The following is a 25117-nucleotide window of genomic DNA, read 5'->3' on the forward strand; positions in this document are numbered from 1 at the left end:
GCTACTAGTAGGCGCCCATGCCATTTTAACTAAGGCATTCTTGTCTGAAATATCGATTTCCTTGGTAGCAACAGACAAATCTCCTTACTCCTCCCCATATGGTAGCTGTTGTCGTCGTTTTTTCTTCTGAAATAGTAAACATTGGGCTTAATTTCCGTGCACATCATTGGGCTAAAATTTGAGTTTAGAAATGTGGGCCCGGTTGTTTAGTATTCAGAATCGTTCTGGCTAGTTTTAGTCGTGTTATCGTTAATTTTTTTGCCAGATATATCCACGAGAAACATTTCCTCACAAAACTCTGTCTTCCTTATAGAGCCCCGCTATCAACCATGCACTGTTTGCAAACTTTTCTGACACTAGCTTATAACTATACTAACTAAAATTCACTTATAGCTTATTTGTCAGTTTTCAACTGTCAATTCCTGTTTCTAATCTTGACATGCTTGAAAAGGTAAAACGCCAAATGTACAATCAAGACACATCTTGGTATAATCCAATTCTGCCCAAACCAGCTTGTAGCGAAAGATCTAACTTGCTACCGAACAGTTATTGTCTTTAGTCAGTGGAACGGCACGAAAGACGAAAACTCAACAGAATCGCTTCGGATCCGGCTGAGAAGTTGGCAGGCAACAGCAGATACAACAAAACATCGAGGTGAGTCGACTTAATTAAAGAAAACGTCCCAATTTTCAGCTTTAAAACCAAACCGTTGCGTTTCCATATAAACCTTTGTATTTAAAAAATTCAAACCGGTGAATTCACGTTTGTCGTTCTCATACATTGAACTATCAGGCCGCCTGCTTCAGTTGTGGATAGAACGGAGAGTAACAGTAAAAAAAAACAACAACAACAAAAACAACAACAAACAAAACAAACCAAGAAACTAATTTATGATAGAAATATCGATCCGTTATTTTAGCATCGTCTGATATATGGGGTATTATCATCCTCAGGGCAACCTCCAGGGCATATATTACTGACGACCAGTAACATAAAATCATAACCCCGTACTGTTACAAACTCTAAAATAGACACAATTTGCTCCTAAATTGCACAGGACAGCCGGACACGAAAACAACCCTACGTAAGATGAGTGCAATTAGTTCTACATTAATAGCGTTATTTTATCATACTGAGGACTAAAGTGAAACCGGCTAACGCAAAGTCTTTAAAAAGAGTTCGTTGTATAACATGAAAGCCGCAATCGATTCAAGAGTTCCAAGTAGTCCGACTGAGCTTGGGCTAACTGTGGTGCACCACATCAACGACGAGAAAGCGGGAAGAAAATGGATGAAGGGAACAAGATATCGTATGCTCGTCATGAGAAGTTAGGGCTTATTAATAAAGCAACAGCTTCTCTTCTCGATGACGTTTCTCAGTCTAGGTACAATCCAGGCTCAATTATATTGATATAAATAGTTGTTCTTGAACGGTCACTTTTAATTTTGAACATGTTTGCTACCTAGCTGACATACGTAACGTCATGTTGGTGAACTGTGTTTATCATCGCTGTTTGTGTAACCGCATGTACACTTGAATATTATATCAAGCTATGATGCCCTGAGAACCGTGAGAGTCATACGAGACTTTCTATTTCCTTTCAACCGAATGTACAAACCTTTTAAAGCTATTGTTTTTGATCTACAATGTACACAAACCATGATCTCGTAACACGTTCCCATGCCAGAGTCTTAAGTCTTGTTCCCCAGGAACGTGGGGGTGACGTTACGTTACGTATCTCTAGGCAACTTGTTCAAATACCCCCTACTCCTCCCATGTAAGAGAGTTCTTTGATATAGTTAGAAACATTGTAGTGGTGGATCTAGGGAAGAGGTCCGGGGGACCCGGGTCCCGCTTATTTTGAGTAAAAAAGAAAAAAGAAGGAAGGAAAAAAAGCCGGCAGGGCAGGCAACCCCGCCCCCCCCCCCCCCTTAGCTCAAGGTGTGGATCCGCCACTGTATTGTGATACATGTATTAAAAATATCTTTGTGAATTTGCAGAAGGATATTTAGTGACTATTTAGACGATTTTACAACGACCATGACCGGGCACCCGCAAGTCGACTAAAAGTTTATTATTTTTTAAACATCCTGAACGTGACTAGGCCCCGACTGCACTAATGCGTTTTCGTGTGAAAGCGTATACTTTTTGATGCGTTTTCGATTCGCATATCGTCCACACTAATAAAACGACCGAAAACGCTGATGAAAACGGAGGGCACGGGGGCTTTCGAAAATGGCTTCAAAAGTGGAGCCTTTTGAAAACGTTCCGTTTCTAGTATGGAAACGTTCCGTTTCTAGTATGGATCGGTTAAAACGGCTTTTGAAAACGGTGCCGAAAAAAGCGTCAAATAATTTCGTTTCCATCAGCGTTTTCGGGCGTTTTAGTGTGGACGATAGGCGAAAACGTATCAAAAAGTATGCGTTTTCGAACGAAAACGCATACGGGTGGACAGTTGAAAATGAGTCAAAATCGTTAGTGTGGGCGAAAGTACTTTGCTTCGTTTTCGTCTCAACGAAAACGGATGTAGAGTGGTCGGGGCCTAAGCTAACTAAAGTAGGCTCGGGCAGAGAGCGGACAGCGGGATCGCGTGCGGTGGAGCTTATTACAAGCCGCTGTTCGGAAAAGGCGCCCGCACTCCTCCCCGGTTCGAGAACCGCCGTACCGTACGCAGAAGGACGCGGAAGTGGGTGAGCGAATTATTCTGCAAATTGCTGCTTTTAAGGTTATTGTTAGAGTTGACTGAGCAATTCAGTTTCATAATGTTGCTGTGTAACGATGTGATAATTTAACGTGTCAAAACGGATTGTATTAAGCTTATTGCTACGGTATTGATAATCATGCGTCATGAGAGGCCAGTTCATGCTGAAGTCGTGCTAGCGCTTCTGCCGGCGTGCCGAACTCAATTACAGTAAGGTTCGACTGTAGCATGGCAGAAAAACGACTCTGACTCAGACATATTCTCCTCGTAATACACCGATCAATTCGTATTTTCACCATCAGTCAAATGCCCGTGGGTTGCCCGAGGGGTGGCGGATGTTGAAGCTTCAAATTGATCGGCGCAAAACTCCCGCCGAAACGCAATCCCGACAAAAACATGAATATAACTACGAACTTGTTTGGCGTGGTAAAACACGACGTTTAAATAGGCCTTTTGAAACAGTTGGTCATGTGACCAAGAAATGTGACCAACAATTTCCAAACTTTTTGCTACAGCTATAAGAATTCAGAACTGGAAAGGGCATTGTTTCAATATCCAGATCACCAATTTTCAGACTAATGTCATGTAAGGTTGAGATTTGAGCATTGGAATATTTGCACAAATAAGGTTTTGTATGGGATAGGATCAGAAAAAGAGGAAAAACTGTATACAAATATCAACATTTAAACCATGCTGTAGAAAATAGAGCCAATCAGAATACAGGAAAGCTCTTGTATACTCAACAGTATTACACCCAACCTTCCCGCTGTGCATATATCACATTGATTGTGTTGGGCACTATTTTTCTATGGCATTAAGTACATGAATGAAATAGTTCTGCAAGGCCTTCTCGTGGTATAACATGGAATATCCTACCTGCATGTCACTATATTTTTCTTGGTTATACACAATAGGCCAATTCCGATATATTAAAATTCTAACTTGGCTCTGAGGCTTAGGGGAATAAAACAAAAGAAATTGCATTGAGGATGAGGGATGAATAATTGATTTCTTTTGTTTTATTCGCCTAAGCCTCGGAGCCAAGTTAGAATTTTGATATATCGGAATTGGCCTATTGCCTAAAGGGTCTTGTCTATACTGAGAAAATACAAGTAGCTTGTGGGATATTCCTTAGTGTACCACTCATAAGCATTGTATATAACTAGTATATAGCTTTGTGCATCTTTTAGGAAGTTTTCAAATGTGACCAAATTAACCAGATTTCTTTCTTATCTTGTATTCTCTAAATCGTAGGATCATCAGATAGGATCAGCATGGACCTTAAGACCTTTCCATTATGTCTTGCTTGTTTGTGCTCAGCATTATTTACATTGGCATCAGTCACTTCAGCTGACAAAGATTCACATTTATCTTATCAACTGAAGAAGGAGATTGTAAACCACCAAGATGATGCAAACAAGATAATAGACTTCCTGACTAAAGGGCCCGGAAAACAGCAAGTCTACAACAGACTGGCAACATTTGTGGACACTTATGGTAGTCGCATCGCAGGTTCTGCCAATCTTGAACACGCAATAGATTATATGTTAGATGAACTAGATAAGGACAAGCTTGATAACGTACACGGTGAAGAGGTACAGGTGACACACTGGGTGCGGGGTGAGGAGTCGGCACGAATGTTGTTGCCTAGAAATTACTCTATTGCCTTGCTTGGCCTGGGAGGTAGTGTGGGTACACCGCCAGATGGTATAACTGCAGAAGTCTTGGTTGTCAGGTCATTTGATGAACTTCATGATCAGGCTTCAAAGGTATGTTTTACGTTATACGGTGCAATTATCAAGCAAGCCCTGTGTTACAAAAATGGCAGATTTCTCTATGCCACAATGCAATGGCCTAATGGAAACCAGATTACTCACTGGATTCGAGTGGTCTGCGTTCAAGCCCTGGCCAGCTAGCCATATTCATGTTTTGGGAGGAAAGTTAACTCTCACAGTGCCTCTCTCCATCCAAGTGTCTTAATGGGTACTGGTGAATTTAATGCTGAGAGATAAACTAATTATTAATGTATAATCTTGTGATGGACTAGATTTCAGTCCAGTGGGGGTGAAAGTATTCCCAGTTACCGCATGCTACACAAGCTGGGATGTTAGCTCTGGTACTTATGAGACACTTCGGTTGTTTGCTATACAAGTAACTTCCAGCAATTTGGATCAGGATGTTAATGAAAAACTTTTTGGTTCAGTTCACTGGAAAATTTTGTGGGAGAAACAGAACTGAAAAGGTAGTACTTCTTGTTCCATCCATTGTTTTGGATCCTTTTCGTCAGAATTTCACAGCCTTTTTAACCTAAATGGTGGGTTGTTGGTCAGAATATTCAAAGGGAAATCCACAATACTTGTTGTGAGTGTTGTCACCTAAGGCTGCATTACTGACAGAAGGGAAATTCCCCCAAACAAGGTTTCAATAAGAGTTAAGCATCCATATCTGTGACTGTTTACTTAGTATGTGGCTAGTAATCATATTTGCATGCAGTGACACTTGCAAGACTTCTCCTGACAAGCTTGATCAGGATCTCAGATCACTGACTTCAGTAACATGCAGTGGGAGGGGGGTACTTTTCCTCCATGTCGCCAATCAGCAGGTCAGACTAAAACCAGCTGATACGTTACCAGATAGATATCACTGAAGAAAGAAGTGTAAGAGAGACTGAAAAAAAGTTTTCAGTTTCTCTCTTAACTCAAGCTTAGGGCTTGAAATTAACTTTGTCGTTCGGGAGCCAGCTGGCAAATACTGGAAATATTTTGGTTGCCAGATCATAAATTTTGGTCGCCAACTTGTTTTATATATAACTCACACAAGAACACGATTTTATATGTTACTTTGCATGCAAGAAAAGTCACAATTGAAGAGCGAAAACAATTAGAAACAACATGGGTAACGCTTAGTTATAAAGCTACCATTGTTCTCGGGTGATATGTCTCTGGTCCGAAGGTGATGGTTGTCTCTATAGTCATTTTAAATGAAGCGAAGCATAAAACGTTTTAAGTCCGTTGTTTTCATTTTGAGACAAACATGGGTCCTTGCGTATTTGCATATTTTATTCAACAACTGATGAAGGATTCAAAGTTCGGATTAACCTATTGGCTGAACCCTCATTCCCTGCATGTAAAAACTCACATAATTCCTGCAACTGTTTGGTATCTGCCACCATTTTGGCGGCAAATGAAAAGCACATGGTGTTGAAGTGTGCCTGCGATCCCAGTTTTGGAAAAAGCCACTGAAACAATATGGCGTGCTGAGAATGCAGTATCGACGTGTCGAAATACGTTCAATTTTTTTGATTATCTTGTAATATTCAGACATTATTTTAGTGGGGACGGAAAGGCAAGTGTTATACTAGCTACCATATCCAATTGATTTCCTAATATAAAGATTTAAAAACAAAAGTTGTGTCGTGGTTTTCTTTAGTTATTGGACAAAACGCAAGTCGCCAGCTGGCAACCAGTTCTGAAAATTTAGTCGCCAGTGCTCAATTTTTGGTCGCATTGGCAACCAGTGAGTCACAATTTTGAGCCCTGAAGCTCTATACAAGGAAAGTTCTTTTCTTAGTTAATATTGATAATTTTTTTCTTACTTTCAGGCAAAGGGAAAAATTGTGGTATTCAATGAGAGATGGGTAGATTATGAAACTTCTGTGATTTATCGAACTCATGGTGCTGCAGAGGTAGCCAAAGTTGGTGGTGTTGCCTCTCTTATCCGCTCTGTGACTCCTTTCTCAATCTACAGTCCTCACACTGGCTGGCAAGATTATGAACAAGGTAACGTAAGTATTGGGATTTTTAACTCTGAGATGTTTTGGTGCTCTTTTTGTTTGGGTGGGGGTTTGATGAGGTTGTAATGATTTGAAGTTCATTTCATAGTTGTTTACATGCATTGAGAGGTTTATTGTGTTTCTTTTATCTCTTTAATTTCCTGGCTTGCTTCTTCAGGAGTAGAGAAAATTCCCACGGCCTGCATTACAGTGGAAGATGCAGAAATGATGGCAAGGATGGCTGCTAGAGGAACAAAAATAGTCATCAACTTAAAGATGGCGGCCAAAACTTTGCCGCCAGCAGTTTCAAGGAACACAGTTGCTGAGATAGAAGGCAGCGTGTACCCAGAACAGGTGTGTGCCATGTGTGCTTAATGGGCCCTTGATGATATGGGTCAGCTTGCCTGAATGTTTCCGTCATGCCATCACAAGGGTCACTGACTTCATGTTTGACTTACATTTGTGCCAGAATACGGTGATCTTTTTTCCAGGACATTATGGACAAGTGGTATTTGGGAAGAACCACAACTTATGTCTCCCTTTCTTCTCACACAGGTTGTTCTTGTTAGCGGTCATTTAGACAGCTGGGATGTTGGCCAAGGTGCTATGGATGATGGGGGTGGTGCATTCATTTCATGGCAAGCACTGTCAGTGATACGTCAGTTAAATCTGAAACCAAAACGCACCATGCGCATGGTGCTCTGGACTGGTGAGGAGGAGGGTCTTCTAGGAGCAGAGCAGTACTACAACCGTCACAAAGAAAATGCCAGTAACTTCAGCTTGGTGATGGAGTCTGATATTGGAACTTTTATGCCTGAGGGTATATCCTTTACTGGAGGTGAAAAAGCAGTAGCTATAATGAGGGAAGTCATGAGTCTGTTGAAACCAATAAATGTCACCAACCTTAGAGTTGAAAATGTTGGTGGTGACATTACCTTCTGGGTCCGTGATGGGGTACCAGGTGGAGTTTTAGACAATGCAAACAGCAAGTACTTCTATTTCCACCATTCCAATGGTGACACCATGACTGTCCAGGATCCTGATGCCATGGACCTGTGTGCTGCAGTATGGGCTGTAGTGGCTTACACTGTGGCAGATCTGGATGAGCTGCTGCCTAGAGACTAGAAGCAGTGGAAGTTTGAGTCCTGTTGCATGTGTAGATCTTGAAAGGTACACCAGAGAATTATTTGTGTATGAAGTCTAGTGCTAAATGAAACTCTGGGCTCTACCAAGATTTTACAAGAAAGACTTTTTTCATGAGGTAATCTTTTTGTAGTGGTGGTGGGGGTATTGTTAGAATGGAAAAATAATCTATTTTGAAAGTTTGGTTCAAGACTTTTTATTTTCTTTTTTTTCTTTGTAGGGAGTATTTTAATAGATTTAGGCAAAAATGTTCCTCTCAGAAGTTAATACATCGGCAATTGGTAATAGAATCATCATCAATCAAAAACTTTCTAAAATTATAGTAGAAAAGAAATATATAAATCAAATTATTGTAGAAAGCAAATACATAAAGTAATATATTTTTCTGCAATGGGTGTCTTGTTGCTCTGTTGGTGTATAACACACTAAACTACGATTATCAAGACTTGATTTGATATAAACATTGAACATTTGCTTTGTCTCAGAGAGGCTAGCTGATGCTGTTTTAGCTGATCATGAACCATGAGCCTTTGGCTTGGGACTCTCTGTGTTATTGGCGTTAAATAAATTATGCTAAGTTATGTTAATGTAGCAAACCCTGACTTAAAGGAGAAGTTGAAACATCCACTTATGGCTACATCATAGTGTCGACCTGATACCATAGAACCAGGCTTTTAACCAGAATTTGAAAAGTGGCCGTCCAAAATGTGTTATACGGCCTGGTCAAATGAGCAAATTATAAGGCAGCATATGAAAAATAAAATAATTTCCTGTAGAAATTGGCCATCCACAGGATGCCTGGACACCCATCTGGCTAAAAGCCTGCATAGGACAGTTCAAAATTGCACAATAACACGGAAGGCCGTTCTTTCATGATCAGAAATGAAGTGAAGTGAAGTTTATGATTCACTTCAAGCTTGTCCACTTTTGTCCACCTGGCAGGCTATTGACTTGTACATGTAGGTATTTATTTTTGTATTGTTGATTATCCTGAATTGTTGTTGGAGGTTTCTTCCCACTCTAAGACCAGTCTGTATGTGACTGAAAGTCAAAAGTTTCGTGATTTGAATAATGAATTTGTTGACGACGGTGACCATAGCCCAATGAGTTACAGTATTTTTGGTATGCGAGCTATCTCAGCTGGAATTACTGTACATTTTTATATTTTATGTAATGACCAATGAAACTTTTTGCTGTTTGTAAGTAGTGTTTGAATTTTTTAAGCTTCAATAAAAATGCCTAAATGATGTAAGGGGTATTCCCGTAAATTTCGGAAAGGTATGTGCCGCGAAGGGTCTTAAACCCTGGCCTTATTCAAGGATTAAGCAAACGCAAATTGATGCCCTATTTATACCCGGAAAATGATACCCTGTTCAAGGGAAAACAAAAAGTAAGAATGGCATGAACGCCCGGGGGCGGGGGGGTTACTCTCTTATAGGGGCTATATAGGTATGTGCGGCCCCAAAGGGTAGGGTTTTTCAACCGTTTAAGTCATAAATATGGTATCGATTTTGGTCTTAAATAGGGTATGGTTTTCGCAATCTAGTCTTGAATTGGGTATGTTTCTTAGAAGAAGCTACTTTTTCATTATTATTAATAAGACCGTTAATAAAAGCCCTTCATAACTTATGTTTAGGGCAACTGTGCCTGCCGCAACGGTCATAAACAGGGTATCGAATTTTTGGCCAGGTCATAAATAGGGTAGCAAAAATCGCAGATTTTCGTCATAAACAGGGTAAGGGGTTTGGAAAGTGGGCGGCACACCCCCATCCAACTTTTCTGGGAGTTACCCGCCCCCGCCCTGGGCGTGAACGGGTCAACTTTATTTCAGTTCTGTAACATCAAGCATAAAATTTGTTTTTCATTATTTTAGCTGGGCATTTACGTACTCATGTGGAATTTTTGATGACACAATGTAGGCGCCCTATCTTGGGATGACCGGGAACACGATGCCAACAGGGGCAAAAATGATACCCTATTCAAGGATCGGGAACCTCAAAAACCATATCCTATCCCGCGGCTCATTAGCCTCGGCTCTGGTCCTGCCTCGTACGTGGACGCTCTTAGGGCTCGTCCAGCCTGTGAAAAGGCTCCGGCTTGAAGCGTCTGACCGCGGCTGGAAGGGCCCAGAAGGATCAGAACTGGCTGAGATTGAAGGGGCAGAGGGGGAAAAGGAGTGGGGTGGGGGCGTCCCTCCTCCTCTCTCTCTCCTCATCTCTTTTTTCCTCTTCCTTCCTGCTTACTCTTTGCCCCGTTCTCGACAAGGGAGCTGTTCACAGGCTATGCCTGTCACGCAGGAAAATTAGTGGACGCTGCGGAAACCTCCGCGACCACTTTTCGTAAGCGATCGCCTCTCCTCAGCGACCGGTTTTCCAAAATACTATATTTGGAACCTCTTGTAACCGACCACCTCTCGTAAGCTACCGCAACCACTTTTAGAGCTAAAAGTTTGAAATTTTCTTTGCTTTTAACTTCCCGTAAGTGACCCCAGTTGACAGATGAGAGTGGAAATTGGATAATAAGGTATTGTAAGATTTCTGGAAAGTACAAGAGACGGAAATGTTTCAAATGAGATTTTACTTATTATTATTAATTATTGTCGCGGCTAATCGCCGTCGCAAAGCACAGCAACGACGCAGCTCAACAAGGTCGAACCGAACGCATACATTGGCGCCTCTGGCAGCCGCTATACTTACAGCCAGCTGGAATCAGCTGTATGTTGGTTTTTGCTGAGAAGGGAAAACCGGAGAACCCGGAGAAAAACCCTCGAAGCAGAGAAGAGAACCAACACAAACTCAACCCACTTATGGCGTCGGGTCCGGGAATCGAACCCGGGCCACATTGGTGGGAGGCGAGTGCTCTCACCACTGCGCCATCCCTGCTCCCCTACTGTCACGCCAATAAAATATAGGAGCGTGACGTACGTTCTCAATGAGCCGTTCACGGCGGCATCGCTTTCTATAGAGCTATTGAGCAGTTGTATTCCAAAGGTCAGCAAACTTTAAGCTTTACTGTAGCTAAACCTAAAGCATTGTAGCTTTGTTACCTTCAGAATGTTATAACGAACCATAGCATTGGTGCAAACAAAGCATTAAAGCACTACTCATTCATGTTTAAGATGTTACAGGTGCTAGGGTAAGCTGTTCGGTAGTACAGTGGAACCCCGCCTTACCACCACCCCGTTAATACGACCACCTCGTTATTACGGCCGCTTTATTCTGGCCCCCAAAAAAGCTCAGTCAGTCATTTTCTTATTTAAAGAACCCCTTTAACACGACCACCCCGTTAATGCGATCAATTTTCCATGGCCCGAAGGTGATTGTATTAACGGGGTTCCACTGTACAGCCTTTTCTACTGGCTTACCAGCAGACGAACGTCTCCATAAAAAAGCTCGAACAACTGTTCAGAGTCCATTTTGAGTTGTAAATCTATCGTTTTATTTTCCCTCCCTCCCTCCCTCCCTTTGGAGACGAGGTTGGTCATGTATTCCTGCATAATAAACAAAGGGTCACTCCTGTGCAGTGCGGTTAAGTCTGCGTAGCGACTTCCCCCAAAACTTTGTGTTTTTTCATCGCCTTTGAACATGGCTTGCTAACTGATACTCTTGTCCGATCCAGCACGTGCTGTCTGTCATTCAGCTCGTAGTGCTGGGGAGATAAGAGAGGTTGTTTGTCACGCTATCGCCGGAAGTCGCATGGGCTAACCAAACGCAAGGCAATGTTCCCCCCGTAATTAACGCCATCACGAGTTGTTTGTATTTGATTAACCGCTCTGGTTCAATTGCAAATCGCCACAGTTAAGGCGATTTGCAATTGAAACCTAAAATTCAATTGAAACCTAAAATTCTGAAAGAAATTCGAAGTTTTGTTTTTTACGGAACTCGAATCTTAAGGTATTAAAGTTTTATTTTGACAAGTACTGTTACTGTATAAGTTTAAAGCTCGTTTTCTCAAAACGAGTTATTTTCGCCTTCTAGAAAAGATAACTTGAGAAGGATTTATTCAATTGAGCTAAAATTTTCAGGATTTGTTCTTCTGAGTACGTTCTGTGGGATAAGCAGAGAACTTTTCCATCCAGTGCATTCTGTAAAAGTTATGAATTGAAACGTATGCTAGATTTTCTGTATCAGATTTACTTGATCATCATTTCACGTGTTTTTAACTTTTCAAAAATCTCTATGCTTATCCCAGCAAGCTGTTTGTCTTCTTTTGAAAAATGTAAAAATTATTCCTTTTGATCAGTTCTTGTAGGAGTTATCTTTTCTCAAGTAAGCCCTGGCATTCCCCAGCAGGTGGCAGATTTAATCAGCCGGTGTCAGGTTACAATACAGTTATAGGGTACACAAATATTTTTTTCATAATCTTTGCTCTTTGAGCTTTTTAAAAATGTATACTTTGCCATGGTTTGGAGTTAACTCTTAGCCACGAGAAAATGTTTGAAACATGGTGAGTTTTTAGGTTGTCCCACCTTAACTTGCTTTCGTCAGGAACAACGACATTAATGGGAAGTACCTGATTTTTCTCGAAATTGACTTTTCACACGAATAAAACATTTCAAACGTAAAGTAAGGTGTATCATTTTGACAAGCTAATTAAGACCAAAACAAACAAACCAAAAAACAACACATGACTCAAGCTTGACTTGAGCTTGACTCGCCCTCGTGTCAGGCTGGGACTGCCAGTTCTGACTCGCCTCGTGCTACGACTCAGCGTGCGATTGCGTTGAGTTGTCATGTGCCATCTTTAGGAAGTCATGCCGAGGTTATAGCAGAGTTGTCTTGAGCTCTCATTTGAAAGGGAGAAAAAGAAATATCTAAAAAATAAAGAACTAGCGTCAACAAAATTATTTTCCAATGAGCTTGGAGACCTGTGTTGGAATTTATTATTTCTTGTATGTATGCCTCTGGATGCAACAAGATGGCGCTCGCGTGCTGCGAGCGAGATGCTAACATTATACTCCATTGAAATGGAACCTCTACTTCGGTTGTGCGTAATTAATAGAGGCCAGAACATGTTAGGAAAATTAGTGGAAGCCGAGGAATGTTTACTTCTCAGAAAAGAAGCTGCTAACCATTATGCAGGAGTTAACTCTCACAATCGGCAGCGAAAAAAGGCCTAGGGTGCATCATGTTGACACAACAATTAAAACCAAAAGACCAAAAGAAAAAGAAAAAGAACTTGACTCGAGCTTAACTCGAGTTTGACGTAACTCCAACTTGATCGACTCGGGCGCAGACTTGAAAAAACATGTCAGTACACTGACAAGTCATGTGTCATCGTTGGGAACGCGCCGAGGTAAAGCTATAGCAATGTCCATCTGCCCAAGGTTGAAGTAGAGTTTTCTTGAGTTCTCAGCTAGTGATCGTAGGATCAAAAAAAGCGAGGTAAAACTGTAGACGAATATCGACCTGTAGCTTTGTGCATCGTTTGGGACGCTTGCGTGACTTCTTTCTCATCTTGCATGCTCTGTAGGATCATCATGGACCTCAAGACCTTTCCATTATGTCTTACTTGTTTGTGCTCAGCATTATGTACATTGGCATCAGTCACTTCAGCTGACAAAGCCTCACATTTACCTTATCAATTGAAAAAGGAGATTGCAAACCATCAAGATGATGCAAACAAGATAATAGACTTCCTGACTAAAGGGCCCGGAAAACAGCAAGTCTACGACAGACTGGCAACATTTGTGGACACTTATGGTAGTCGCATCGCAGGTTCTGCCAATCTTGAACGCGCAATAGATTATGTATTAGATGAACTAAATAAGGACAAGCTTGATAACGTACACGGTGAAGAGGTACAGGTGCCACACTGGGTGCGGGATGAGGAATCAGCCCAAATGATGTTGCCTAGAAATTACTCCATTGCCTTGCTTGGCCTGGGAGGTAGTGTGGGTACACCGCCAGATGGTATAACTGCAGAAGTCTTGGTTGTCAGGTCATTTGATGAACTTCGTGCTAATAGTGCAAAGGTATGTTTCATGTTTTACTAGACGTGAAAAAGCAAGTGCTCTGTTACAATAATGGCAAGATGTCTCAATGGCACTGTTCAGTAACGCCGTTAAGTATGCGTCGGGCCATGGCCAAGTGGCCTAACATACAGTCTAAGCTTTTTCTGGTTTCTGTAGCATTAAGCGACTAAGAGTAGTTTTTACTTCCCCCCCCCCCCCCCCCGCCGATGGGATGCTAGTCAATCGTAAAGTTAGTACCCCCAGGATTAAGTTTGCCCGGCGGTACCTATTTTTACACCTCGGTAAAGTGAGACACTGCAAGAGTAAAGTTTCTTCCCCAGGAACATAACGCAATGTCCCCATCCAGAGTTCGAACCCGAATCGCTTGATCAGGAGTCCAATGAGATAACCATTAGGCCACCGTGCCGCTTCTATGCCTTCTATGACACAGCACAATGGCCTAATGAAAACCATCTACCCTCTGGACTCCAGAGTGATCAGGGTTTAAGCCCTGGCTAGCTGTTGTTCTTGTGAAGACTGTTAACTCTCACAGTACCTCTCTCTATCCAGGTGTCTTAATCGATACTGGTGACCTTAATGCACAGAAATATACTAAATAAAAAAATATGCATAACGTACCCCCGTGATGGACTGCATTCAATCCAGAAGGGAGTGGAAGTATTCCCAGTTACTTCATGCTACACAAGCTTGGATGTTAGCGCTAGCTCTATCTAGCACTAGTGAGACCCTTGGGTTGTTTTCTTGTAACCAAAAATTCCAGCAATTCTGGTTGGGTGTTAATACAATGCAACTATCTGGTCGGTCTGATCCACTGGAAAATCACCAGGAAAAACAGAACTTCTGAAGAGGTAGTACGTCGCGTTCCATCCATTGTTTTAGATCATTTTAATTACATCAAAACCCTTCTGCTTTCACAGCCTTTTTCAACCTAAATGGTTGGGGAATTCTCCTGACAAACTTGATCAGGATCTCAGATCGCTAACTCTAATAACATGCAGTGGGAGGGGCCCGGTAGTTTTCCTCCATGTCGCCAATCAGCGGGTCGGACTAGACCATTTGATTAGTTAGCAGAGAGATATCACTGAAGAAAGAAGGTCAGTAGAGAGACTGAACAAGGGTTGTCAAATTCGTTCTAAACTCAAGCTCTACAATATAATTTGTTTTTCTTGATCTGTGTTAATAGATTGTTTTCTTGCTTTCAGGCAAAGGGAAAAATTGTGGTATTTAATGAGAGATGGGTAGATTATCGAACTTCAGTGATTTATCGAGCCCATGGTGCTGCAGAGGTAGCCAAAGTTGCCGGTGTTGCCTCTCTTATCCGCTCTGTGACTCCTTTCTCAATCTACAGTCCACATACTGGCTGGCAAGATTATGAACAAGGTGACTTAAGTATTTGTATTATTAACTCCGAGATTTTTAGCAGCTCTTTTTGTTGGGGTGGGGGTTGAATGACTCTGGATGCAATGATTTCAAGTTCATTTAATACTTGCTTAACTTTATTGATGTTTGTGTGTTTCATCTCTTTTGTGGCTTGTTTCTTCAGAGGTAAAGAAAATTCCCACGGCCTGCGTTACAGTGGAAGATGCAGAAATGATGGCAAGGATGGCTGCTAGAGGAACAAAAATAGTTATCAACTTAAAGATGGCCGCCAAAAAATTGCCTCCAGTAGTTTCAAGGAACACAGTTGCCGAGATAAAAGGCAGTGTATATCCAGAACAGGTCTGTGCATTTTTGTCAGTCTTTCTCCTCGCCAAGGTAATTTATGTAGCTCATCAAACTGATATCAACGTCTATTTTGAGCTCTGAAGATCTCAAAGACGTTGATAAACCTTTACGGTGCAAAGGGCAGAAACGTTGGATGGACATGTTTTAGGAGAGCCAGCTTAGTTTTTGTTCTTAGCTATACAGTATTTGCATCCTTGCCTAGGTTTGAAATAGAAGGCCTTTACTGTTTCTTCATAATCTCATTACAGCATATGTTGCCATCTGTTTCTACACATACTTGTTATTAGTCTCTACATTAGTGGCAATTTGACCTCCTCATTTCTGCCGTTCTCATGTAGGGTTGCCCCTAAGAGACATAACTCAAAACACCTGTTTACGGCCGAGTATGCTTGATGGGTCCTTGATGTTTAAGGACGGTGCCTGCTAAATACAAAGGTTTTTGCGCCAGGTTAGGACCACGCGGAAAAAGTAGATCTTTCCAAGGGATATTGGAATCCAAAAACAAAAATGGGAGTAGCCACGCATTTTTTCGAGATAATTAGCCTTGAGTCTCAACAAAAATGCTGACGTCAGCATTTTTCTGAAAAAGAAGGAAAGCGTATTTCTCCACAGATTTCCTTAGAATTCGCCTTTATATACAGAAAAGCAAACACATTTAAAAAGATCTTTAAACTACATGGCAAATGGTAACATAAAAACCATTTTTGGTATGTTTTTAACAACAAAATCGTTGCAACAGCGCTTTTAGCGTCTCTGACAGCTTCCTCTGGTTCAGCTAAAATACAGTCTAAATACCTTTTGCTCACAACCAGAAACTAATCATGTGTTGAATAGGCTTGCTACTTCCATTTCATGACATAAAATGCAGAGGTAACCACGTGTTTTTTAAAGTTATTCATCTTTTTTGAAAACTGTACGGCGCTCGTTACATTTTTTCCTGTCACCTCCCCAGTATGTAATACACTTGCGTATCTCGCACTTGTTTTGCGCGCGCACTACGCCATCTGCAGGTTCGTGTTTACAGTTGGATTTCAGCATAATTTTCGACAGATAACAGCTGGTTTTTCAGCTGGAAGACGTTAACAGTCAGAGGTTAGCGATGTGCTGCTATTCTAGTGTTCCTGGTTTAAGTACAGGTTCATTAAACTTGATTTGGTCACAGTGAGAATTTTGCTTTAATTTTAGTCGTGTACTTGGTAGCGTGGTTGATTGCGTCAATGTCAACCCCAGTGCGCGCTCGGAGCTTAAACCATGGCTTGCGTGATGCGCAGAACGTGTGCGCACTAACAAAAGTAGGCACCGTCTAACAGGTGAACTTGCATGTTGTTCAATCCAATCCGCCCACAGCGTAGCAAGTTTAATTTGTTACAGGTGTGAAGACCATATAGCAACAGGACACTCAAAACTTGGTCACATCTGTGACATGGACATCAATATTGCCCAAATACCAGTGAATGTTTCCAATGCCACCACAATCGTCATTGACTTCATGTTTGTCTAACATCGGTGCCAGAATACAGTGATCTTTTTTCCAAGACCGTATGGTTAGAAAGAACCACAACTTATCTCTCCCTTTCTTGTCACACAGGTTGTTCTTGTTGGCGGTCATTTAGACAGCTGGGATGTTGGCCAAGGTGCTATGGATGATGGGGGTGGTGCATTCATTTCATGGCAAGCACTGTCAGTGATACGTCAGTTAAATCTGAAACCAAAACGTACCATGCGAATGGTGTTGTGGACAGCTGAGGAGGTGGGTCTTCTTGGAGCAAAGCAATATTACAACCGTCACAAAGGAAATGCCGGTAACTTCAGCTTGGTGATGGAGTCTGATTATGGAACATTTGTGCCTAAGGGTATAACCTTTAATGGAGGTGAAAAAGCACAAGCTATAATGAGGGAAGTCATGAGTCTGTTGAAACCAATAAATGTCACCAACCTTAGAGTTAAAAATACTGGTGGTGAGATCTCCTTCTGGGTCCGTGATGGGGTACCAGGTGGAGGTTTAGACAATGCAAACAGCAAGTACTTCTTTTTCCATCATACAAACGGTGACACCATGACTGTCCAGGATCCTGATGCCATGGACCTGTGTGCCGCAGTATGGGCTGTAGTGGCTTACACTGTGGCAGATCTGGATGAGATGCTGCCTCGAGACTAGAAGGAACAGAATTTTTTAGTCATGTTGCATGTGTAGATCTTGAATTTTTTATACCTGAATCCAGAGAATTATTTGTGCATGAAGTTAAGTACCTTAAACGTCCAATGCTAAGTTTTCTGAGTGAAAGTATGGGCTCTACGCTCTACTGACATTTGTTCGAAAGAATGTTTTTGTGAGATTCTTTTTGTAACAGGGTTGGGGGTATATGTTGTTAGAATGGAATGATAATGTATTCGGTAAGTTTTAGAAATGTTTGTTACTTTGCAGGATTTTTGATCGAGTTATCAGGCTAAAATATTCTTTTCAGAAGTACATCAGCAATGGTACTAAAATCAAACACTAAAAATCAAGATAACACGCCAAGGCTAACTGGATCAAGAATTACATACATAAATTAACATATATTTTCTATAATGGTGCCTTATTGTTCTGCTGGTCTATAACACTAAGGTACGGACTTGTTTAAATATTATTTTGCAACAAGTTCCTTGATTGCTGAACGTGAAAATCACGTTAGCTTTGCCTCAGAGAGACTAGCTGACGCTGGACAACCAGTTCCAGTGTTATTAACATTAATTGAATTATGTTTAGACATAGTTATGTTAATGTAACAAACGCCAGTCTTATAAGTATAAGTTAAGACATCCACTTGTGATGACATCGTATAGCCATACCATAGAACAGGAAACGATTGATAACAATGATCAGAAGTGAAGTTTCTGATGCCCAGATTATCATACTTGCAGTTCGCTTTAAACTTGTGCACTTTTGTCCACCTGTTTTTGCGGGCTAATAGCCACCAGGTATTTCCTTTTTGCAATGTTTATCCTAAATTTTTGTTTGAAGTTTCTCAAGGTCCCATTGTAAGACCACTTTGTTTGTGACTGAAAGCCAAAGTAATTTGAGTAATTTACTTGGTGACCACGATGACCGTGCTTATAGTTATGAACTGATGCGAGCTATCTTGAATTACAGTGCATTTTTATATTTTGTATAACGAACTCTTTTTACCGTTTGTAACTAGGTTTATGAAGATACAAAATGATGATTTGTCATGATTTCCAAGGATTTTCTTGAGGGAGGGAGGTAACCATTTTACATCATAGACAAACTTGAAGGGAAAGTTTTTATTTTGTAAATGATATATAGAAGCACTACGCATGAAAACAAATTTTAAATAAAAAAAATGGCGTTAATCCCTGATGATGGCGTTCTCTTAATTTTTAAACATCTACTGTAGTTACTTACTTACGATAGTTACTTCCTTAGTTACTTACATTCGACTTTTGAATGAGAATGATGATTTAAAAGAAAGTACCCTACGAGCATACCTACTTTTACCAAAAAAAACTTCACGCACACGACCACTGCCAAAAAATCGCATTAAACGTAGAGCCAATATATGCCTGCAATAGCCAAATATGACTGTTCTCAAGCCTCAATTTCAATTCTTCTAAGCACACGTTTTTGTTGACCACTCTGGCTCAACCCCCAAGGTTTTAGTGAAATCGCGTCATAGAATGATTCGAAGCTTACTTCGTTTCGCATTTTCTCCACGTCATAAAACGACAGTTGGTTTACCACTGATGGCCGACATCCTTGTCTTTTGTAGAAGGATTTTGTTAAGTTATCTGTGTGTTAAAACAGGTGCTGTTCTAAGTATCCTATAGAGAAGTGAAAGGCGTTCAACTGTAATTGGCACCCAAGAATCCGTCTACGCATATCCCACTGGAGTTTCACTTCAAGGCAAGTAATGCACTCCTGAAGAAGAGCTGCATAGTTGTTTTATTGTGCTATTTTTTACTTAACTTTTTGCTTTAAAAATTTGGGAGGAGGGTCAAGCCTCCAGCCCCTTGCCCTGCGCAAAATTTTGAATTTTGAATTAAATTGGAGTGAGCCCAAAACAGCAAAATGCATTACCAACTAAGATTTCAAATTCAGCAATGAATCCATGAGAATTGTTCAATGTAATTTTGTCCACTTCCTTAGTTTTCATCCGTCTTCTTAGTTTGCTTGAAGTAGTACTTTGTTTCAGGCGGTAACAGCAACGGTATCCTCGTAAAGTACACGTATTTCCCAGCCTGATAAAAGGGATTAAGTTTTTATGTCGATTTGTATTCAAAAACAAAGACGAAGTATATTTCTTCTGAAGCTGTATCTTTCTAAGCTCATATGTTTATTTACAGTGCCCTTGAGTGAGGGTTTTTTCGCGCTTTCGCTTCCGAGGTATTGGACCCCGAGCGTTGTTCAGCCGTCATAGATGATAGACTCTCCTTCACCCCTCTCCGACTACACGTCTACGAGGGGTGCGAAGAACCGCATTCACCCGTGGGGAAATGAAATACAATTTCCGGGTTCAAAACATTCTAACTCTCAGTCAATGTTACCATTAGAACTCAAGACCACAGAATGGCCGCCCGAAAGAATTTGATGAAAGTAGAATAAGAATCAGAATCAGTTTCGACTTTCCAAAGAAACATTGTTCAAACTGCGAATATGGCCTTTTCACAACGACCAAAACGTCGTGGATAATACCGAACACTGAAATTGGTCCAAACCAAACAAATGACGACTGAAAGTGCCTTTGTTAAAGTTCAGGTTTGCCTTTTTCCCATAAACTGCACTAAAAGTAAGATGAGTAACAACAAAGCGTTATTACTTAGTTGGCGCTGTGGGAGGGCGAAGATGGTTTTTGGACAGTGCCCCAATCAAATACAAAGCGTGACGTGGAGTCGTTTTTGCCTCGTGTTTTGTTGGTATTCCTTTTTCGCCATAGTAGTCCTCGACAGCAGATGCCAAAGTTTTCAAAATCTCCCTTTGATCAAGTCTGTGAGACTTAACGAATTCCAGTTGTTTTAGGTAAATCTCAATTCTTCTTCTGGCCAATCGCCTCTGATTGGGAATCAGAAGTACTCTTTCTTTTTGTTGCTCTCCGTCGTTTTCATCTTTTACCTTCTCTACTTGTTCTTCTTTAGGGCGTTTCTTAGCTTCAGATTTTGGAATTGGAGGCAGAAAAGAAGTGGTCCCGGCAACGTTTTGTATTTTGACGATCTTTGCAGTTGGAAGTGATCGGGAGGATGAGATTCTCCCCACTCGTCCCTCTTTGCTTTTATCTTTACGGTCTAGACGTGTCTGTTGAGAAGTATTAAAAGATCTCCTTCCATCTATACTAAGTTTTTCTCCACGAACGTTTAATGTGCCTCCACTTCCATCCAAAGTAAGCGACAGGAGTGAGTCGCCATTCATATTGGCCCGGAAAACTTTCCTTGCGAAACGTTCACGTCCTTGTTCATTTATGTTAACCCACGCTTCTTTGAATTGCTTTGTATCTGAAGCATCCTCGATCCTCTTTACGAAGTCTCCAGGCTTGTCACTGATTCGTAGCCATCCTTTTTCCATCTCCTTTCGATCACTTCGTTGCTCTTTTTCTTGAAGTTCTTCGCTACTGTCAATCTGGAGCCATCCACTGGCGGCATCTTTGGCTACCTCTCCCCGCAACACAGCATTATCAGGCTCCTTGCCACCTTCTTCCACATTGTTGCCTTGTTGAGACTGATTGTCTGAAAGGTTTTGCTGAAACTCTTGCAGATCCTTCGATTTGAACAATTTTTTCGGCCTTTGTGAGTTGATATCTACTTGAACGTCTGTCTTGCGTTCCATTTCTTGCAAAACAACATCGGCGAGGTGAGGTCGGGTGTCTATATTTGCAGCAATCAGTCCCAATGGCACCTTTCGATTCAACAACTCGCTGCTATGAAATCCGACCTTCGGCTTTCTCAAAACTCTCCTGACAAACGTCCACCCACATTTCCCCGCTCTCTCTAACTCGAGACGCTGTTCCAACTTTTGAACTTTAAGCCCAAGTCGCCGTAACTTTCTTTGGCCATGCAGTCTTTGATTTCTCGTGCTGTCCGCTGTCTCGAGCAATTCCTTGGTCTGTTTAATTCTTTCCTCCAGAACTGCTTGAACTTCTTCTAACCTTTCTACCTCAGTCAGAACACGAGACTCTGTTTGTTCTTCAGAGAAACTATCTTCATTGTTTTGACTTTCCGAGTCGCTATCGAAACTGTGCAATAATCGATCTTTTTGAAAATAAGAGTCCGAAGAAATAGTTTGCAAACGGTTTTTCGACGCACTTTCATGTCCCTGACTTGTATTTGTACAAGCTGTTTCGTTTCGAGTTGGGGACTGTGATGTTTGTTCAAGTACCTTAGTTTTAAAATCCCGGTCTTCGGGATCTTCTGAATCAGCTATGTCATCCACTAAACTCTTCACAGTTTTTAACGCTGGTTGAAAGTTCCGTTGCCGGTTTAATCCCGGCTTCTTTGCACTTCCTCTTTTCCTTGACAACGGAGATGGCATTGCTGTCGTCCTTTACATTCCTTCAGGTCGAACGAGGCACTTTGACACTTCAAGCGACGTTTCTCTCAATAAAAATATCGCCTTATCTTTTGTTATGAAGTCGGTCTGTCGCTAAGAAGTACATCAAAGAGTAAGTTTCACTTGTGTTAGTCAAACGCTGCGTGAGTTTGAAGAATATCAACACAACTTCAATACACCTTGCTAATTGAAGATTAGCTTTCGCCTGACGTGATAAATAATTTAGTGTTCCTTTGGATGCCAAATTTAAATTGATCCTTTTTTTGGAACCACTAACAACCGAGACAGAGGGAAACGAACCAATTAAACCTAAATGTCAGAAACCAGTTCTCGCCAGATAGGCATATGGGAGTACATTCCTGCATGAAAGAATTCAATTCGTCCAAACTTAGAAAACCTGTTGTTTTCAGGTACAGAGAAAAGTTCTTATGTATAATTGATATTCTTTATTGAAATGCAAATTTCACAGGAAGACATTCGTTCGAAGTCAAGTGTGTAATACTATTTATTAAAAAAACTATTTATTAAACTTTTTGCTGGGTTTAGTCGAAAGTTTCCAACAGTGTGTTGTAAGGAAATTGCCACACAGACGAATTAATTTCTGTGTTCGGTTTTTTCCAGCTACCTCTAGGAACGGATGCACATTAAGTGGGTTTTGGGAATATTGTGATAAAACAACAAAGAATGTAATCTTTGCTTGTAAGCCAGAGGGATCAATTAATTTTCCCTCGTCCACCGCAGACTGTAGAGGCCTGAAGATACTTAGAATATTCCCCTCTAGGTATATGAAGGGTTGATTTGGAATTATGTAATACAAAACTGCCTTGATGGCTAAACCTGCCGCAGTTTACTCAGTTGGTATACTTCGTGTATCACTATTACCGTTCGAGTGTTCTCATGAATAATTCTAAATTTCGTGCGTCAAGAATTAACACCCGATATTAAGCCACCTCAAAACCGGAAGTCAGAGGAGAGTTTCGTGCTTTACAGTTTGGTTGACATGTCACGGGAAGCTCACCAATCACAACGGACGCAAATGAAGCCATGAACCAATCAGAACACGCAACTAATAACAAGCGCAGGAAAACGAACAAATGCATGGTAACCACTGCTTCGACTTTGCAACAACATTAAACCATTGCTGACATTGAACCAAACGGATATTGGGTATAAACGGTATCAGGCCATTTCGCCCCATGGTCATTTCGCCCCAACCAAAAGTCACTTCGCTCCACACAAGAGTTACTTCGCTCCATACAGAAGTTACTTCGCTCCATGATATAATTAAAGTGTATATATGCTTACAAGATTGTCTCTATTTGCCTAGCTGATGTTATAATCGTCCCATTTATAAATACGATCTTGATAACACGTTTTTAACCGTTAGTTTCACTCGCCCTAATCTATCTCTGTCCCCCACGCTATGCCGATGTTGTTGATACGCTAGTTGGTAATTCGCGCTCGTTTATCGATGGCCGATCGAATTTCAGAAAGTGTAACCCTGTAGAGAACTTAAAATGTGACCGAGATCTTGGCGTAGTTTAAGTGCGATTGAGTCTAAATATCTTTGTTTGATTGCGCGCGTTGTTTAGCATTCACGTGTGGCACTTACGTAGCAACAAGGTCAAACAAAGTCCGTTGATCGATCGATGGCCGATCGTATTTGTAAAACTTTGAAAACCATCCAACGACTTTTACCCTGTAAAGTCTCATCCGCCTGTAAAACCTCTTCAGTTATATTTGACCTTGACGTAGTTGAAGAGCTATTGAATCTAAATATCTTTGTTTGATTACGCGCGTTGTTTAGCAGTAACTTGTGGCACTTACATAGCAACAAAGTCAAACAAAGTCCGTTGATCGATCGATGGCTGATCGTATTTGAAAAACTTCGAAAACCATCTATGGCTTAACGCGCGTTGTTTAACAAACCGCCGTCAAAACCTTGTTTTATTGAGTCTAAATGTATTTGATTTATTGCGCGTATAGTTGCACAGAACTTCTGTTAATGAAGACTGTATTGTTGTTTTCTTGCCACACGTACGCACGCGCAATGTGTGAACTTGTGTTAATTCAAGGTGAGACTTTTTTTTGGCACAACGCGCCGACCTTTCAAAGACTTGTTTATTTGACAATTCGGAATACGATCTTAACGTCAACTGATTGTGTTATCCTAAAAGATTCTCTATCACTCTTGGATTAGTGATCTTGTAACGTAACGCCTTAAACTGCTTTTAGTTTTCCAGTGCATGCAACTTAAGTAATGAAGACTGTGTTGTTTTTTTCTTGTCACACCTACTACCCACGCAATGTGCGAACTTTAATGGAGGTGAGACTTCAGTAATCAATTGGTAAACAGCTATTGTTCCAGTCAACCAATCCAAACGTGTTTTTTACCAAATTGAAAATTTTGATCCTAAGGAACTTTCTAAAAGGTGGTCGACTCTTACTCGAGTATCATATCAGCATTGAGCCACAATCGCTACTTTATCAAAACAGTCAAATTTGTCGTCATCGTTAACATGTCTGCCAAGTGTATTGCTTGTCAGAATCCAGTACGAGTGCGTCAGCAAGGCCTTCAATGTGATGGTTGCTTTCGTTGGCAACATCGTACTTGTGGAACGGGAATCTCCCAGTGTGATTACCGTTTTGCTATGCAAACTGGTTCTTCCATCGATTGGCGCTGTGTTACCTGTCTGTCCCTGGCGCTGTCTGAGAGTACACCTGTCTCTGAGAGTACGCCTGTTGACTTCACCGAGTCTATGTCCAGCCTCTGCCAGCCACTTGCCGATCCTGCTGTTGATGAATCATCTATTCTTGAGCCACTACCAGCAGCCGTAGAGAACGACTCATCCTTTGCTGTCGGCCCTTCACTGAGTACGTGGCCAGCAGCTGGATCAGTGGTACCACCTGGAGCGCCTCAGACTGCACCGTGTTTAAGAAAGCCGTGAGGACAAACAACGACATTGAGGGGTGGCACCATGGCCCCAACCGCCGAGCCTCCGGACGTGGACATAATACAGGGGCGAAATGACCGTATTGCTATCGACAAACGACATTGGAAACCTAGCTTAACGTGGCTCTATAGGGTAATCATTTATCACGTTGCGCGCGCAAGTGTTATGTTTTGAATGCTGTTTCTGCATTCGTTTTTACATCCAGTCCTCTCAAACTTATTAAATGTAATAAGCAATGATGATATGTTGATTTACTATCATCTCTCTTAAAATCTTGGCTTTTAATGTTGAATTATAAATGCCCAAATAA

The 25117-nt window shown here is 41.3% G+C and overlaps 3 protein-coding genes across 5 annotated transcripts; 2 read left to right on the plus strand and 1 right to left on the minus strand.

The window, feature by feature from the left end:
• The first annotated feature begins 465 nt into the window (after positions 1–465).
• LOC110040974 (carboxypeptidase Q-like) lies at positions 466–8863 on the plus strand. 3 transcript variants are annotated; one of them, XM_020746246.2, is made up of 5 exons: positions 466–654; positions 3956–4470; positions 6303–6480; positions 6652–6827; positions 7029–8863. In XM_020746246.2, the coding sequence occupies exons 2-5, from the start codon at positions 3976–3978 to the stop codon at positions 7596–7598; spliced, it is 1419 nt and encodes a 472-aa protein (XP_020601905.2). In that variant the 5' UTR covers positions 466–654; positions 3956–3975; the 3' UTR covers positions 7599–8863. The 3 variants fall into 3 exon arrangements, with proteins under 3 accessions (XP_020601905.2, XP_020601903.2, XP_020601904.2); XM_020746244.2 differs by lacking the exon at positions 466–654 and adding an exon at positions 2611–2690; XM_020746245.2 differs by lacking the exon at positions 466–654 and adding an exon at positions 2636–2725.
• A 3517-nt stretch (positions 8864–12380) lies between these two features.
• LOC110040980 (carboxypeptidase Q-like) lies at positions 12381–18676 on the plus strand. Its single transcript, XM_089298869.1, has 4 exons — positions 12381–13590; positions 14793–14970; positions 15134–15309; positions 16904–18676. Exons 1-4 carry the CDS (start codon positions 13078–13080, stop codon positions 17471–17473), a joined length of 1437 nt encoding a protein of 478 aa, XP_089154995.1. The 5' UTR covers positions 12381–13077; the 3' UTR covers positions 17474–18676.
• LOC110040968 (uncharacterized) lies at positions 18581–25038 on the minus strand. Its single transcript, XM_020746233.2, has one exon. The coding sequence runs from the start codon at positions 21833–21835 to the stop codon at positions 20129–20131; it is 1707 nt and encodes a 568-aa protein (XP_020601892.2). The 5' UTR covers positions 21836–25038; the 3' UTR covers positions 18581–20128.
• Positions 25039–25117: the final 79 nt, after the last annotated feature.

The sequence above is a fragment of the Orbicella faveolata genome, unplaced genomic scaffold, assembly GCF_042242905.1.
Source record: "Orbicella faveolata isolate gen_17 unplaced genomic scaffold, um_ofav_v1 contig_1, whole genome shotgun sequence".
Classification (NCBI taxonomy): domain Eukaryota; kingdom Metazoa; phylum Cnidaria; class Anthozoa; order Scleractinia; family Merulinidae; genus Orbicella; species Orbicella faveolata.